The sequence below is a fragment of the Lycorma delicatula genome, chromosome 4 (assembly GCF_047948215.1).
Source record: "Lycorma delicatula isolate Av1 chromosome 4, ASM4794821v1, whole genome shotgun sequence".
In the NCBI taxonomy this organism is placed as follows: Eukaryota; Metazoa; Arthropoda; class Insecta; order Hemiptera; family Fulgoridae; genus Lycorma; species Lycorma delicatula.
Genome location: NC_134458.1, coordinates 127,681,099 through 127,698,519, shown reverse-complemented (window position 1 = coordinate 127,698,519; position 17,421 = coordinate 127,681,099). Strand labels below are relative to the sequence as shown.

The window sequence follows — 17,421 nt, the reverse complement described above, 5'->3', positions numbered from 1 at the left end:
CTGATACAGATGCTCTTGCCACAGTTGTTCTCTGAGCTTTTGGGGCCTCTGTAGGTACGGTTTTAATATCGTCTGTGTCTGGTGCTTTTTCGATAGTTACTTGCACCTCCATTTTGGTTGACGCAGATTTTTCCTGTACTCTTGTCACAGTATCCTTAGCTATATGACTCGTCGTCGGGGTGATCTTTAGATCTTTGTCGGATAAATCAAGATTTTTCTTCATTACGTCTATTGCTGGAGTTATAATCGAAGATTTTGCCGGTTTTTTAAACTGCGCTGGTACGGGTCTTCTGTCGGCGACGTCAGTCCGGGAATGAGCCTTCTCATGTTTACTTTGTTGTATCTGATGAGTCGACTCGATCTTGGAATCAATGATTCTTTCTATCATTGTCGCGAGACTTGGTGCCATCGTATTAAGCAGCTGCTCCACGTTGATTTTAGGTGTGGGGGGAGCAGCAGCTGCTTCTGCGTATGTAGTCGATGGTCTAGGTGTACGTAGGTTTACAATCTTCTTCGCTTCAGGGTAGCTGACATTTTGAAGCGTTTTAACCTCCTGAATGGCTGTTTCTGATTTGTATACTGGGCAGTTCCTGGATCGACAGTTATGATGCCCATTACAATTAATGCAGACTGGAGGGTCTTTACATGGATCACCCTCATGTATCTTCATTCCGCATATACAAATTTCCTGCGCTTCACATCTAGCTGCAGTGTGTCCGAAACGTTGACATCTAAAACATCTCATCGGCTGCGGAATAAATGCCCGTACATCAAGCCGATGGATGCCAGCTCGTACCTTTTCAGGAAGACTTGGCCTATTGAATGTCAAAACATGAGAGGCCGAAGGAAGAATCTCACCATTTCATCTCATAGAAAGTCTGCGACAATGTGTCACTCCCTGACTAGACATTTCCTGCACTATTTCTTCTTCAGTACAGTTAAGAAGATCACGGCAAACAACAACTCCTCTAGATGAATTAAGTGTACTATGCGGTTGGACAGTAACCGCAAATTCACCGATCTTCTTCAACGCCTGGACTTTCTGGCTTTGCATGTCGTTTATAGTTTCGACATGTAATCCGTTAAACGTCTTACGGATTTCCTTGACAGGACCACCAGCACAATTTGTAATCTCTCTAGCAATTAAGAATGGACTTACCTTTTGGAAGTTACCATTCTCTTTTGTAATGACCAAAAATCTTGGTTTGGGAACATTATTTCCAAACAAAGCTTTTCTTAAATCTTTACTGATTTTATCAGCATCTTTTCTAATCTTATCACTTTCCTTACTTTTTTCCTCTTCGCTTGTGGCGAATCGGCGGTTTCTAAACGAGGGTGTTTACGTGCACCCTCTGCCACGTTAGTTGGTTCAGGAAAATTCATGAAAATTGATCCCTTCTGTAGCAAGGCTAGCCGCCGGGGTACACCCCCACTCCAGGACTACTAACCTTGGAGGTCCGATCCGGTACTCCGATGGAACCGGCATATGTCCTGGCAGAGAGCGGATGCGCAGTCTCTGCACTGACTCCAGGCTCCTACTCACCGAAGCTTTCAGAGCTCCCATGCACCGACATACATGGGCACCATTGCTACATGCTTGCCATCGCAGGGGGCATGTGGACAACGGAAGGGTCTCCGTTACACCTGCAATAACATTGACCCTGGCCGCCACATCGCCAGCTCTAAGAGTGGTATAAATCCATTTCCAAAATCGTTTGTTATTCCATTTCCTGCAGGTAGCCAAAAATCCAGTCCATTTAGTGACCTGAAGTTGGAACCAGGTCAAACCTAACAAAGCATAACCGAGGAATTTACTCGGAACCCCGTTAGCCAGCTATATGTGATGTACAAAGGTTCAGCTGTTGCCGCCCTGGACGTGGAACATAGATGTTGTGTTCCGGACGTGGGGATTATCTACCTCAGGGCATTATTATTATTATTATTATTATTATTATTATTATTATTATTACTGTTGTTGTAGTATTCAGTAAATAAAGTGAATTTCAATGATAACTGATCTTAATTTTTATTTAACAAAATGAAATAAATAATCAACAACTTATTTAATTAATAAACACTTAAAGTTTAGTCATTTTTCATAACATAACACAAGATGTGGCATAAAAACAATTTTTGAAAATGTTATACTATGATTATAAAATAAACAACACAGTGAAGTATGCTTGAACGGTTGCCAAGAAATAAAATTTTTCTCAAAGACGTTAACTAATGATGAAAACTTTAAGAATTCTATCTCTGAAACTATTGTAGATTTTATTAAAAAACCTCTGATAAACGTTATTTACAGAGTATGTCTTTAGTACAAAGAGTGTGTTATGATTTTATAGCAATTACGAAAATTATGAAAATCATTAATATTCATTAAGAGGCTTTATTATAAAAATATATTTTATTCGTTGGGGGGAAAATCTAAAACGACTTATACAGCTTTTGGTCAAATTGTTAGTTTGATTTGGACTTAATTCTGATTGACAGTAAGGCTCCAGTAAGTATTACAGTGTTTAGAAAAAAATATATAAATGTTTGAAAGGGACCATACTAAAATTAATCTTTAGCATTTTTTAAAATAAGAATCAAAAAAGAAATAATTATTTAAAAAAATACAAGTATATAATTCAATAGCTCGGACAATTAGGCAATATGTAGTAGTTTTATGAAATTCTGTTTGTAACATTTCAGAAAAATATCCAAAGAGAGATCCAAAATAAACTCTTTAAAATTTGTTTTTTTTTTGTAGAAAATTTTATATTGCTGACCAAGAGATTTTTCATTTCGTGATTTTGAAAAACTTTTTATAGACTGATTTGTTTTTTTATACACAAGTGTATCATGAATTTCTCCCAGGACTTTAACAATCTATTCTACTCGTGAAAATAATAGATTAAATTTATATAAACTTATCTCCTAAAATCCTTCGTTTGCGAGATACGGCTAATGAACGATTTCGCTCGAATTTCAGCTACTTGAGGACATACTGAAATTATTAGTACATTAATTAAAGGACATATTTAGTGATTTATTATAGTTTTTAATCTGACAAATCGCATAAAATAGATCCCCGGACCGTATCTGGAGTAGTTTTTGAGAAATCTGGGGTGAAAATCAATAAAGTGAGATAAAAACACGGGTTTTTATGTTTGATGTACAATAGCTTTCTTATGTAAGTAATAAATACATAAAACTTGAAAAAAAAGTTGTAGAGAATTTAATTTTGAACAAAATTTTGTAACATAAGATGAATAAAAAAAATATCTGACAACTCAGTTGTAGGACTATCCCGTTACGCGGCTAACACACAAAACTTAATTTAAAATATTTATCAATTTATTTAAATGTAATATTTTTTTGTTTATTTAATTCAATGATTCTAACTAAAGCGAGCACGTATACCGTATTTAATTAGCGCCGGTGTGGCAGTACTAGCGGCTGCTTAGATACTTTTTTACACTTAAATAAATATTATTTATTTTTTAATTCTACCGGTCACCTGTGACGTCATAACATAGCAGACGTCTACAGCAGCTGTACGTCAGTGCTAAACTAGTGCTTCTTGTGGTAAGAGGAGGTACTAATGACACAGTATACCCACTTAGCCACTAGTTTATTTAGGGTATTTCTTAGGGAGGGGGTAAATGTGTCTAAGAAATATAAGACCTTAATTAGGCGAAATTTCAAGATACTGAAGATGAAGTTGCTCTACAGCCACACCCCCTTGACCTTTTTAAGATGAATATTTAATGGCATCAATGCTCCATATATAAAACTATTCTGACCAAGTTTGGTCAAAATCGGTCTAGTAGTTCTGCAGATATAAGGTGATTTAGAGTGAGACACCGAAAAAACACGTACATACGAACATCCAGAAAATTTCCATCCGGTTTTTTGGGTTTTTTAGGTGTCAAAACGTAAAGATCCGGTGAAAATTGCATATGCCCAAATTAGACCAATTACAATACTTTCCCTTCTAAAGCTCTACTATAGCGCTAGACGGTAAAGTAAAAGGAAAATTTAGAAAAATTTGAATTTAATTTAAACATTTTACACCAGATCAAAGTGGTATCTGACTATAAAAAATAGCCCATTATTTTAAACACATTTCTTGTCACGCTTCTGTACCACTTTATTTTGTTCTTCAGATCTGTATTTAAGTTGTTCAGTCGCATCCATAATGTTGACAATTAATAACTCACGAGAATGTATTTTTGTTTTGTACATAATATTTTTTATCCATCCCCAAACTAAAAAATAAAGGAGTTAGATCAGGCAATCTTGGAGGCCAGGAATGTGGACCTCCGAGACCAATCTATTTCCTAAGTAAATAATGATTAAAGTGCGTGGAAATGGCACAAGAGAAGTGCGGAGGAGCGCCATCGTGCTGGAAGAATATTTTGTGTCTCAGAACTAGAGAAACATGTTCAACCAGCTGCAGCACTTCTTCTAAAAAAAAAAGTGCAAGTAACTCAGCATTTTAGCGGCAAGGTAATATGAACAGTCTAAACAGCTGATTGGAAGAAGGCAGCACTATGCACTGACGCAAAATCGGTGTTGAAAATTGCTTTCCATCTTTTCATGAGGATTTACTTCTGACCAAGTATGCTCATTACTTAAGTTGTTGACACCCATTTCGAGTGAAATTTGCCTCATCGGTAAACAAAGCATACTTGTAGAGTTGTCGATCTTTATTCCACCAGTTGAAGAACTCCAAGCGAAGTGGACCGTTTGCTGGGTGTAAATGTTAAACTGGCTGTTTATGATAAGGATAAAACTTGATTTGTTTAAGCATCCTCCAAACCATCGAATGCGAAACTCCAATCTCCTTAGAAAGACGTTGTGTACTGACGCCTGGACTGCGCTGAACACCATCGATAATAATTTCATGAATAACACAGCATCTTGTTGGACTTTCGTAGACGGTATGAATACTAGGTAGTGAACCTGTTCCCGAAGATTACGAAAAGTCGCGCTAATTGTTTTGGGATCTGGAATCCTGCGATTAGGAAAACGTCTTTCATATTCTACTGCAGCAGCTGTAGCATTACCATTGTACACACCCAAAATAATATCATATCAACGTATTCCTCTGTTGTAAATAATTACGGCATTACTTCAATGACAAGCCGATCAAACTCACAGTAAACCTTCGCTAACGACAGCACACTTCACAGTATCTGAAATACTTAATGTGCCTTACAGAATGGTGTAAACATTAACACAGTATTGCGCATTGTTGATCAGCTGTTCTTATTTTTTTGCCAACTTTAAAAATAATTATTTTTCAAATAATTTATTTATTTCTGTCCTTTAAAAAGATTATTATTTAGGTAATTTTTATTTTAAAGTTGTTGCGTAATTTCCACTTTTTTTAAAATTTTTTAACAGTATATTTGTTTTTACAAATAGTTCAAATCACCAGAAAAGAATTTGGTTTTTCTTTATATTAAACAAGCTCCCCGTTGCAGCTTCGCCAACGTTATAAGGTTACTTGTATTTTCCATAGCGATCAATTTTTGTATTTTATATTTTTTAGTCGTACAACCGGAGGCAAGTGCAGCCAGTCACACAACAGTAATGGCTACAGTGGCTGTGTTGGTTGAGGCACAGCCCCGTAGACCTTCGCACCCTTTAAAAAAAATCGGAATTTAAAAAATTCCTAAAATGGTTTTTAAATATTTATCTGAAGAGTATTTGCAAGCCCAAATCTACTGAATATCTCGTATACTATAGTCGGAATTGGGAAAATTTAGAATCATTTTTAAAGATCTTTTACTTTTCTTCATCCCCTTTCAAGTCGAATTTAAAAAATCTTGAAATTGGTTTATTGATTTGAAGATTACATTCACCAAAAATTAGGTTGATTTCTTCGTTTGTTACCGAGAAATTAAAAAAAAACAGGGATTCAAAAAAATTTCAAAAATTCATTTTAACCCTTGAAACTCAAAATTTCAAAAAAAATCTAGAAATTAGTTGTAGATATTCATAATTATTCAGTTCAAACCCAGCTAACACAGTGCTAGACACTCATAGTTCACAATTCATTAAAGTTTCTGTTTCAACCGGCAAATCCCCACTAATACAAATAAATTTTTTTTTTCGAAAACCTTCTCAGTTATGCCAAGAAACAGAAGTAACTATTTGGTTGCGATTGATCGGGTAGTATTTTGTTTATGCCAAACAAACAAAAGTATCGATAATAAGTACTTTTCTGACAAATGCAGTAATGAACTCTTTTTAAATAAATTTCAAATTTTATTTCTAACTATTTTTTGTTTCAACTTATTTACCTCATTTTGTTCAAAATTAAATTCCCTGCAAGTTTTGTTTAAAAGTTTTATGTGTATTATCCATTTAATAAAGTTATTGTACGTCAAACATAAAAAAACAGGGTTTTTTATCCCAATTTAATGGTTTTTCACCCTAGATTTCACAAAACCTACTGCAGATACGGTTCTGGCACTAATTTTATTAGATTTTTCGGTCAAAAACCATAAAAAATTACTAATGATGTCCCTTAATTAACGTCATAAAAATTTTAGTACGACCTCATTTCACCGGGGTAGCTGAAATCCGACAGAAATATTTTACTAACCGTATCTCGCTTACGAATCATTTTATTACATATGTTTGTTTATATGTAATTTTTCTATTATTTTCACGAGTAGAATATGTTACTAAAGTCTTGAGAGATCTTCGAGATATACTCTGCATTTAATTACTCATTATACTTGCCTTATCTCATTTCAATGACCTTGAATACTAGGTAAAGTAATCGGGGGATACCAATAAGATAACAGTTTTAATTCTATATATCTTTATCATTAATTATTTTATGGTTTCTTAGTAATTATTGCAATGATATGCATATTTTAAATTATTCGTTAATATAATTTCTAAACAAATGTTCGTTAATTTTGCAAAAATGAATTTGAAAGTTTTCCTCTACTTACCAGTTTCACAATTGCTTTTTTTTTATTTAAGCTGTTATTTTTAATTATTCTTTGTAACAATTGTTTAAAAAAAATCTTTGGTTTTTTTATCATTTGTATGCAAATTATTTTTTCCATTTTTATTTTAAAACTGAAATTATTTTTAGAAATTTTCGGTTTAAACATTTATGATAAATATTTCATTTTCCAATTTCCAATCTCTTCGTTTTGTTTAGTTTTATTTATTTTTCTGTTGATTTATGACTGTATCCATTAAGTTAATAAAGTATGTTTTGGATGAATAACTGTGTTTTGTCTAATCTTAATGTAAAAAAATCGATAAAATAAATTTAACATATTATGTTTTACCGGTTATTGTTATTTTGCTATAACTGTTTTATCTCGTATGCTAATTTTTCATTCTAATTTTGAAGTTTTTTTTTAAAAGAATTTTCACTGATTCCCAGTATAATTAAGTGGCGTGAATATTCATTCAAATACGTTCCTAGTAAATAATTTTTATTGCTCTCATATTTTATTCAATGTACTACAAAAAAACAACATAAAATTTCATTTTTTTACGTAAAATCATTACGGAAAATTTTAGGATGTAAGAGTAGCTGGTCAGTTAGCACATACATTAAAAAAGTTACGTTTGACCAGGGAAGAACCTCTTTTCTGGTTAGCGATGCGTTGAAATACAGAGTTGTTGAAATATGCATTATATTTCCATAACCTGGAGTATACAGGAAACACATTATGGCCGACCAAGCCCAAAATGTCATGGGTAGCTGCTTTTGCAAATGTCATCAACCGTTTTCCCTTTTAAAATTTACATAATATATGGACTTATTCGTTTAGTGTCACTTTCATTATTATTTTTATTACTATTCTTTGAACTGTCGCTTTACTTTTATTTATATTTACTTATTTCAAAACGCACGCGTCAAATTTATTTTTATATTTTAATAATTTATAAATGAATATTTTATTACTTCATCTTTTTTTATGTTAACTAAATTAATTATTAATAAAAAAACAAAGCAAAAAAAATCTGAGTGTACTTCGCAATAAATGATAAAATAAACTTCTTAAAAATATAATTCCAAGTTGATAATTCTGTACTAAAGGTACAAAAAAATACTTAACAATTTTCTTTTTTATTTCGTTATGTTTCTACTTTACTTAAATCTGCCCCAAATTAGTAGCAACCACTATCAATCAACTTACTATTCTTAGTCTGATGCCGATTTCTAAAATTGAAATTAAGAAGACATTATTTTTCTATCTTTCAGAATTTTTAGTCGATTTATTTGTTAAAAACATTAATTTTATTTTATATTTTTTAGTTTTACTTAGAATACGGATTCATAAACAAGAAACAAACAATGTTGTCTATATAAAAACAAACCCTTTAAATGAAATACAAAGCTGAGAAACCTTAGTCACGTTAAAAATTAGAAAAGGAATATAGAAAAATGATATAAAGAAACTACTAGAGAGCGTAAGCTAAGATTCTCTGGAATATGTGATATTTTTATCCTAATGTTTCAAAGTGGATTTCGTAGATTAATTTTTGTATTTGATGATTTTTCACTATATAAAATTTGTACGTGGGAATGTGGAATGGACATTTTGTAACGTGTAAAAAATGCCAATTTGGAATTCAAACCCGGGAATTTTCGGGTGGAATGTTGATAATTGAGACGATACCAATCTGATGGCTATAAAAATTCAATTTTATAAATTATAAAGAATTATGAGTTTTTTCATTTTGACCAAAGTAATATTTATTTCTTTTTAGGAGTCGAATTAAAAACCATCAAATAACCTAGCTAAACTAGCGACACTAATAATCAAACTAAATTTACAAAAATAAATTTTTTCTGTTGTACTCAAAATACAAAACACTTAGTTTTATTTTAAATTAAAAAAAAAAAAAATATTATATAAAATTTATTTATGAAGTCTTTTACTTATCGGATAAGTAAAATGTAGAATTTTTAGTTCTAAAATTATATCTTTTAAATATTGGATGGATTTTAAAGATAATATGAAGTGATTGTAGTTTAAAGAGAATTTAATTTTGATGGCTACCTTACCAAAGCTATTAAAGTATACAAATCCTGTTATCATTTATAGAGGAAAACCTATCTATCCTACTAATTTTAAAGCTAATCTGATGTTATATATAAATACATTTTAAGCTGTATTATAAGGGTAATATTTCAACAGAAAATTGTAACCCTTCCTTTAAGGTTTAAATTAGCCTATTAGCGGCATGGTACGTACTATATAACATGTCACTGGGGCGCAATTGAAACATTGGCTTGCTGTCGATTAATTGCCCCTTGGCTACCTGCCATATAGCCTAAATAACGGCAATACATCTATCTAGAAACACTATCCCTCCTTTTCTATCTACTTACTTCATTTCCTATCTAAACAGAACACTCTAACCTAACTGTTCCGTAAACTTATTTACTCTACCTTCTAAATTAAAGTGGTTAAATGTCTCTTGTTGCCCTTAAAATAAATATATAGCTTAATGTTATATAAAAAAGGATCTTTAATGAAAATGGAGGATCTTGAAAATGTATTTTTATAAGCTACATATTATAATGTAAAATGCATTAAAAAATTTCCGTTATTGGGTTATTAAAAAAAATGTTTAAATAAATAAACAAAAGTAATTTTCAGAGAAATACTTTATTCCATCTTTTAAGTTAAAAATTTAGAATTTAAATTTCGGTAAATTTAAATAATACGTGAACTCATTTAGTTAACAACCCTAATTAAGCCCGCTAAAAAAGGTTTTGTTAGTACAAAAGGTCAATGGCTTCATGAATAGATTATTTTTTACTGGTTAAATTAATATATTATTGTAGTTAAATAAAAGTAATCTTGAGTTTCATATTTAAAAGAATTCAGTTTTGATCGAAGTTTAAATTTTTAATATATATATATATATATATTATTTATTTATATATTATTATTAATATGTTTTGAAAAGTTATGAGGAAAAAAAATTATTTTTTACCGTTTTGAAATTGTATCAATTAAAGAAACAAAAATTAAACATATAAAGGTGTCTCAATAAGAACCTGTATTCTAATTAAGAAAAAACCTTCCCTTTTTTGTTAACAATATTTAATATTATTATTGTTACATAAAGTAAAATGTAGGACGTTAAATATGGAATAATATGTCAGCAAATAGATCACCATGGCTCCGTAGCGAGATGTTCACTCTTTTAATAATAGTTTCTAGTACATATTCAAATGTCTAAAAATCTACTTTTTTAATACAGCGGCAAATTTCGTCCTTCAACTCTAGGGGTGTCTATAGGTTATTAGCATACACGTTAATCATCAAAAAAATCCATAAAAAATAATCACAAGGTGTTAGACCCCACGATCTTGCTGGTTCTACTTATCTCCCAAACGAAACACAACCTTGTATAATTTACACGACCTATAAATTTGGCCTGCAATAATAGAATGGTTTCGCGTACTGTGTGGCAGGTCGCACCATCCTGTTGGAACCATATGTCCAAATTTTCCAATTCTGATAAAGAAATTCTCGGGCATCACCCGTAACGGATAGCAATTATTGTAACTGTTATACAGCGTCGTTCTTGAAATTATAGGACCCAATCACTCCCCAGCCCAAATTGCGAACCAGGCCATCACTTTTTGCGGATGCAGGGATTGCGTGTGAACTAATCTTGGGTTTTCACTGCCTCAACAATTTTGTTAATTAACGAAGCCGTTAAGGTGGAAATGAATCTCATCACTAAAGATTATGTTCTTTAAAATTCATCATCCACTTCCTTATATTCCACCACCCAATTGAAGAAGCCTCTTCGTTGTTTAAGGTCTGTAGGAAGCAAGTCCTGCGCCAGTTGAATTTTTGTATGCATGAAGGAAAAGATGTTTGGTCAAAATCCGTTTTACTGAAACCCATGTAATGTTTAACTGTTTTGCTCGATGGAGTGTTCATGGATTAAGATTAATAGTAACATTCCCACTCAATGCAGCGATGTTATTATAAGCCGACCGGAAAGTTAATGCACACGCGGTGTATCATCTCTGAGGGACAATAAAATTTTTTAATCAACTCTTTATCAGGAGACGGTGATGGGATACTGAGTCTACCGAAATGAATACGTAATTTTCTCATCGTTTTCGCCAAATAGTCTCAATTTTTTTTTTATGGGTTTTTACAATAAATAAACTGTGATCTAACATATAACTTGACATTTCTAATAATCTCTATGTCTCTCCAAGAGAGATATCAAATATGGTGCCTTAGAATTTTGTAGTTCGAAAATGGAGCTTATTTAAAATACAGATTATTATTGAGACATTATATATATATATATATATATATATATATATATAGGAAAAAAATTACATTTGTTTATCGTAAAACTTTGACAGATTATTTTCCTATTTCTTTCCTAATCAAAATAATAATTTAAAAAAATTTTAAGATATTATTAAATGAGTAAAAGTTATAAAATTTTGAACATACTCAATGCGGTGCTAAAGTAACTTGTCCTAAAATGATAGTATGAAAAATGGATACCTTCCGTAGACTATAATCTGAATCTAATCAAAGAAAAAACAAAAAATAATGAAAATTAGAAATATAGCCTTGGATTAAATGAATTATTACCTAGTTAGGATCATAATACCCGGTGGAAGAAGAGGAGAAACTGACCGAATCGAAAATCTCACGAGCGAAAATTTCTTTTAACAGGAAGACGACTCTACTCTGTTCCAGTAAAATTTGTTTAGAGAAAAAAAACAATTTCTTAAGTATATGTGTGAAGTATAACGCTGTATGGAAGCGAAAGCTTGGCTATCAGAAAACTGGAACCATTCGAAATGTGATGAAATAGACGGATGCAGAAAGTTAAATGGAGAGATAAAAAGATATTCTAGAAAGGGAAAATAAAAGTCAGTTATTCTGGAAAATATTAACTAAAAAGTAAAACAAGTTGATTGGTCATATTTTAAAACGTGACGTACTGCCAAAAAATATTTTGAAAGGAATAACAGAGGGAAAGAATCATATGAAAGAAAGCATGGTGGAGTACATAAATTATGAATGATGTTCTCTGCTCAAGTTATCAAGAACTTTAAATAAAAGCACACAGCAGAAGATTTTACTGCAAACAAATCCAAGAACTGATAACTACAAAAGAGATAAAATGACAATGTTCCACCTTTTTTGTTTAATTTAAAAGATGAAAGCTGTTTACAGCTTAATGCGAGCTCGATTAAATAAAATTCGTTTCAATGTTGCAGTTTGAAATGGCACAATTTTTAAAAAATTATTTTTCAGAATACTTTGTTTTATTTTTTTAATTTTTTATTGGGATAATTTTTTTGAAAAATTAATTCTCGAAATTCTTTCGAAATCTGGATTTCTTCAAAATAAAATCTTCCTAAATTATTATTTTTCCAAAATAAATTTTAAGTTCTAATTAATTTTTTTCAAAGGTTTGGTAGAATAAAACTTAAATCACAAAACGTTACACCAAATTTCGTAGTTGTGTGTTAAATAATTAATTAGATATTAAAGACAGATTTTAACACATATAGATTATCGAGATCATTTTTCATAAAGAAAGTTAAGTACAAAATGTTAAATAGAAAATATCAGAGGAAGAGTCATATTTTTACTGATTCTATTCTTCCATTACATTAGCTGTTTGAAAAGAATCCTGACACACTTCGCAAACTTATTACGGTTATCAATTTTTTGAAAAATTTCTATAAAAATCGGTCTGAAACGTCTGTTTTCTATTTATTGAAAAAGATTTATCTTCCTTTTTGACCAAAAAAATAAAATAGTATGATACTGGATCTATTTTATAGCAATTAATATTCTGTATTAGAGAAAATTTTACTTTAGAGAAAATTTGCTGGTTTAAACTATATATTAATATTTTTTATTAACTTATTCTCCAGCTCTGAAGATATATATTTTGTATTTTTTTTCTGGCTCTAATTCTATTAATAATAATTATTATTATTACTAGCTCCGGAAAATTCATACAATATTATAGCTTTTTTTTTATAAACTACGACCAATCAAGTGTATATAATCTTTTTATCCAATATGTAAAAAATATTATTTTTTAATTGCTTCAAAATTAAAAAAAATACATTTCTGTACAAATATTTACTTTGAAATGCAATTTATTCATCCTTAAAACCCTTTCAGATTAATGTTTTTTTTTTTTCAATTTTTCTGTAAATCTAACACTGCCTTCAATAAACGCTAAAACAGGAAAAAAATTTTCAACAAAACCATTTTCTGCATTTTTGGTTCGGGTTTATAATTTAAAAATAAATTAAGACATTTCTTGGTACCGCTATACATGAAGCAATTAGTATAAACTTCCAAAAATCAATTGAAAAATATTTAAACTGAAGGGAGATATATTTCAATTTTAGAGGTGGGGAGGTTGATTTTTTAAAATCACTTTTTTTCAGTTATTTATATATACATTGTAGGTAAAAAATTATTTTTAATACACTTTTCTTTAAAATTCCTCTGAAAAAAAACTAAAATTGTTTTTTTCGCGGAGTCCCCCAGCCGCTTAACGAATATAAAAAAATAATTAACACGATGGATGTCTCATACATAGAAATATTTGGCAAAATTTGAAGAAAGGCGGTTTGATCAGTCCTGAAATATAAGGCCAAAACCATGTGACACATATACGTACATAAGTATGGTCATACATAGGTTTTTTGTCCTAGAAGAAAAAACTAGTTGAACCCTAAAATCTAAATATTTGCAAAAGGCCCATACACCATTTTTGTCATGATCACCATACTTTCCCCTTTAATATAACTATTCAAACTATATTCGCCAGGACAATAAAGATTGCTAAAACCAAATTTAAATGCTTTTTAAAAAGATGTAATATTTTAATTAGAAGTACCTATTAGCTTACCTATTATGTAAATACCTATTACGTACAGCATGATACATTTCAAATACTCCTGCTTTAATTTAATCTAGAAAGTAGAGTATACAGATGTATGACCTTGACTTTTAAACGGAGAGAAGTAAATCGTAAATAGATTATCCATTTTGTAGGTAAATATATGTTTTAGATAAATTAATTTACAATGTATATATTTATAATTAATTATATAAGCATAACATTACGTGCATTTTTGTTGTTTATTGTAAACAAGAAGGAGCCTTCTGTTCAGTGAAAAGTGAAACAAAGAATAAAAATATATAGTAGCTTGTCAGAAATGTTGCTGTCACTTCAACTGTCAGACACTCCGGGGTAGACTTCGCTCACGTTATATTATGTTCTGTACCTTTATATATATATATATATATATATATATATATATGATTATAAAATACTCCCACTAGGGTAATATTACTACTCCCCTCCTTCCAAGGTAAGCAAGTAATGCAAACTTGACTTGTCTGATAGAACTAAATTTTATAAATTTTTTTTTCCAACATTTTCTTTATTCATACAATTACAAATTAACGTTGTGGTAGCATGGTGTAGGGTTCTTTAATACAATATACTAATATCAAACAAAACAGTCGAGGCCAAGGGCAACAGTATTACATATTTTATACGATTAACTAACAGAGTAATTTTTAAAACAAAAAGTCATTGTTTTCGTATTAAATTATAAATAATTCACCATAGGAAGACCTAAAGCTTTTACATATGAGTATGGTATAAATAATGTGTGAAAAACGCAAAACGTGATTATGATTATAATTCGACTCAGAACCATCGGGATAAAAAAAAACAGTAATGATACCAATCCGCCGTTGACAAAAATAAACTTTTTGTTTATTAAATTCTTCACATTATCTTCTATAATATTAAAAATAATGATTTAACGATCAATTTTGACACAATCTGAATTCAGTTTTAGATCGAAAAGGTCTAAAATCAAAAGAAAATTTTACCATTTTTAAGAAACCATCTTTTTTGTTATCCAGTGATAATGAGGCACTCATTTTACGGTAGGAAACATAAAAACTGTAAACTACTTTGCTAAATTCAAATAAAAATGGAGTGTATTTAACTTTTAATTAAAATAATTGTTATTTTTACAGTTAATAAAACAATTTTAAAACTACCCGTAATCAATTTGTATAATACACATAAAAATAGTAATTAAAATTTAGCTTTTTACTAGCAAATATAAATACATTTAAATATTTTAAGGTCTTCTGGTTGTTTGATCAGCTTTATAGAGGTAGAATATATAAACGAAGGATTACAACGGTTCAGCATTTAACAGAGCATGTAATTACGTTTTTTTAATTTTGTGTTCCTTGAAGATGGTGTTACAAACGGAAAGGCTTGATATATTTTAATGTTTATGAATAATTTTTCATCTATTTGAAAATGTTAAATCTAATAGAATATTGATAAAAAAAATATTAATTTCTAAAAATAAAAAAATAAAAATTCAGTAAAAGTTGCTAATTCTGTCTAAGATATTTCATTAATAAAATGATTCTATGTACTATAATATGATAATTACTAGCCGTTAATTATTAGCAGAAACTTAAAAACGACTGTAATAAATCAATATATTATTATTAAAAGTTTTTTATAATTAATCATTTTTAAATCTAGGAATGAAACTATTTTATCACAAATCAAACACGAAAAATTCACAGCTCGTTACTATGGAATGAAATCAGTTTAAACAAGCTTGGTACTTTAAAACGGATTGTAACAATAAAAAGTGCTTACCTGCTACTTCTAATGTTGCATTACGACTTCGCGCAAAACCGGCTTGATTTCTAGCGACACACCAATATACACCGGCGTCAGATTCTTTACGACCATTCACGACTCTAAGAAAAAATAACGATCCTGCTGGAAGAAGTACTCTATGAGAACTAGCCGATGGACGAACTAATTCTCCATCTTTGTACCATTCTATTATTGGACTTGGAGAACCTTCTGCTTTACAATTTAACGTTGCTGGGTCGTGTCTCGGTACCATTAAGTCAGTCGGATGTTCCGTTATTCTCGGAGCACGATAACCTGTGAACAGTAAAACATAAGAATAATTAGGAACTACAAAATATTATAATTTTATTATTTAAGTTTATCGTTGTTCAACAATGAATATAAAACTATACAAGTATTTAATCGCATAAATATTTATTTATTTTATAACCAGCTAAAAGAGATAATCTAGCCTAGTAAAAACGGCAAATTTAAAAAATATTTAAAATACTCGTATATTTCTTAAAATTTAAAAATGGCAGTAAATAAAATCAAATTTATTGATTTCAAAATAGCGTTTCCTTAACAACGGCTGAATTTAACCGCTAATCACACACACACACACACACACACACACACACACACACACACACGAATATATATATATGTACTCCAATGTAAAAAAAAAAATAATGCTTTATGTTGGTAATCCGTATTCGAAACTGTAACAAATATGTTATAATTCAATTCCTTCTACACATAACTAATAGTATTTACAACGTAGATGAAAATAAAATTATTAATTTTTTATTATTGTTAATTTATTTCATTTTAATAATTCATTTTAATAGTAGTTTCCTAGAAAAATACAAAATATTGAGTTTTTTTTTAATCTATAGATAGGCTGAATATAGTCATAAGAATCCAAAAAATGCTAATCCTAAAAGCTTGACGTATTTTGATAATTAACAAATGATCATGTATTAAAAATAATACTTTTTCAGGACAAAACGATTTGGATTAATTTTTTAATTTATAATACCTTTTCAGGGTTATTATGGAAACACCCAAACCAACTATAAGTTAGTAACACCAAAAAGAATACTTTCAATAGATCGGAATGTACTCGTATTTAAAATCTAAAATAATGTACCAGTAAAATATTAACTGATTTTATTTGGTTGCGAGCAAAAATAATTCAAAATTATATTAACATACATAATATGAACTCAGGTAAACTAAAAATATAAAATCGAAATAAAAAGTAATATCCTAGTTAACTATATACTATATACTATATTCTTCTATATAGATTACGATTACCTACCAAACAGCTATTGTAGTGAATAGAAATCGTAGAATTAGATTCAGCTACTCAAGAAATATTTATAGTCAAAGGTTCTGATAAAATAACCAGTTACTTTCATAATCTAAAATAATTTGTTAATAATTAGTCTATTAACTATTCTGTCGGTACACGATTAATATTCAACAACTTAACCTATAAACCACGTTTACGGAATGAAGGATGAAGAAAAATTATTTTATATGTAGGCTTACTTATATTGAAAATATTTTAAGTAATCTCTGCCGATATCAGTGACGGAGTGGTAGTGTATCGGCCTTTCATCTGGAGGCATCGGATTCAAATCCCGGTCAAGCATGTCATTTTTCATACGCAATAATATTTTCATGTCATGTTCACTTGCACAAGCTTATTTA

General features: G+C 30.1%; 1 protein-coding gene across 1 annotated transcript in view; it reads right to left on the bottom strand.

Annotated features, from left to right (window-relative positions):
• The window catches only part of LOC142322715 (roundabout homolog 1-like), a 312,842-nt gene that overhangs the window by 280,577 nt on the left and 14,844 nt on the right, over positions 1-17,421 (bottom strand). The window contains exon 2 of the mRNA XM_075361791.1: positions 15,718-16,014. Coding sequence (XP_075217906.1) covers positions 15,718-16,014 — 297 coding nt within the window. The remainder of the gene's footprint in view (positions 1-15,717; positions 16,015-17,421) is intronic.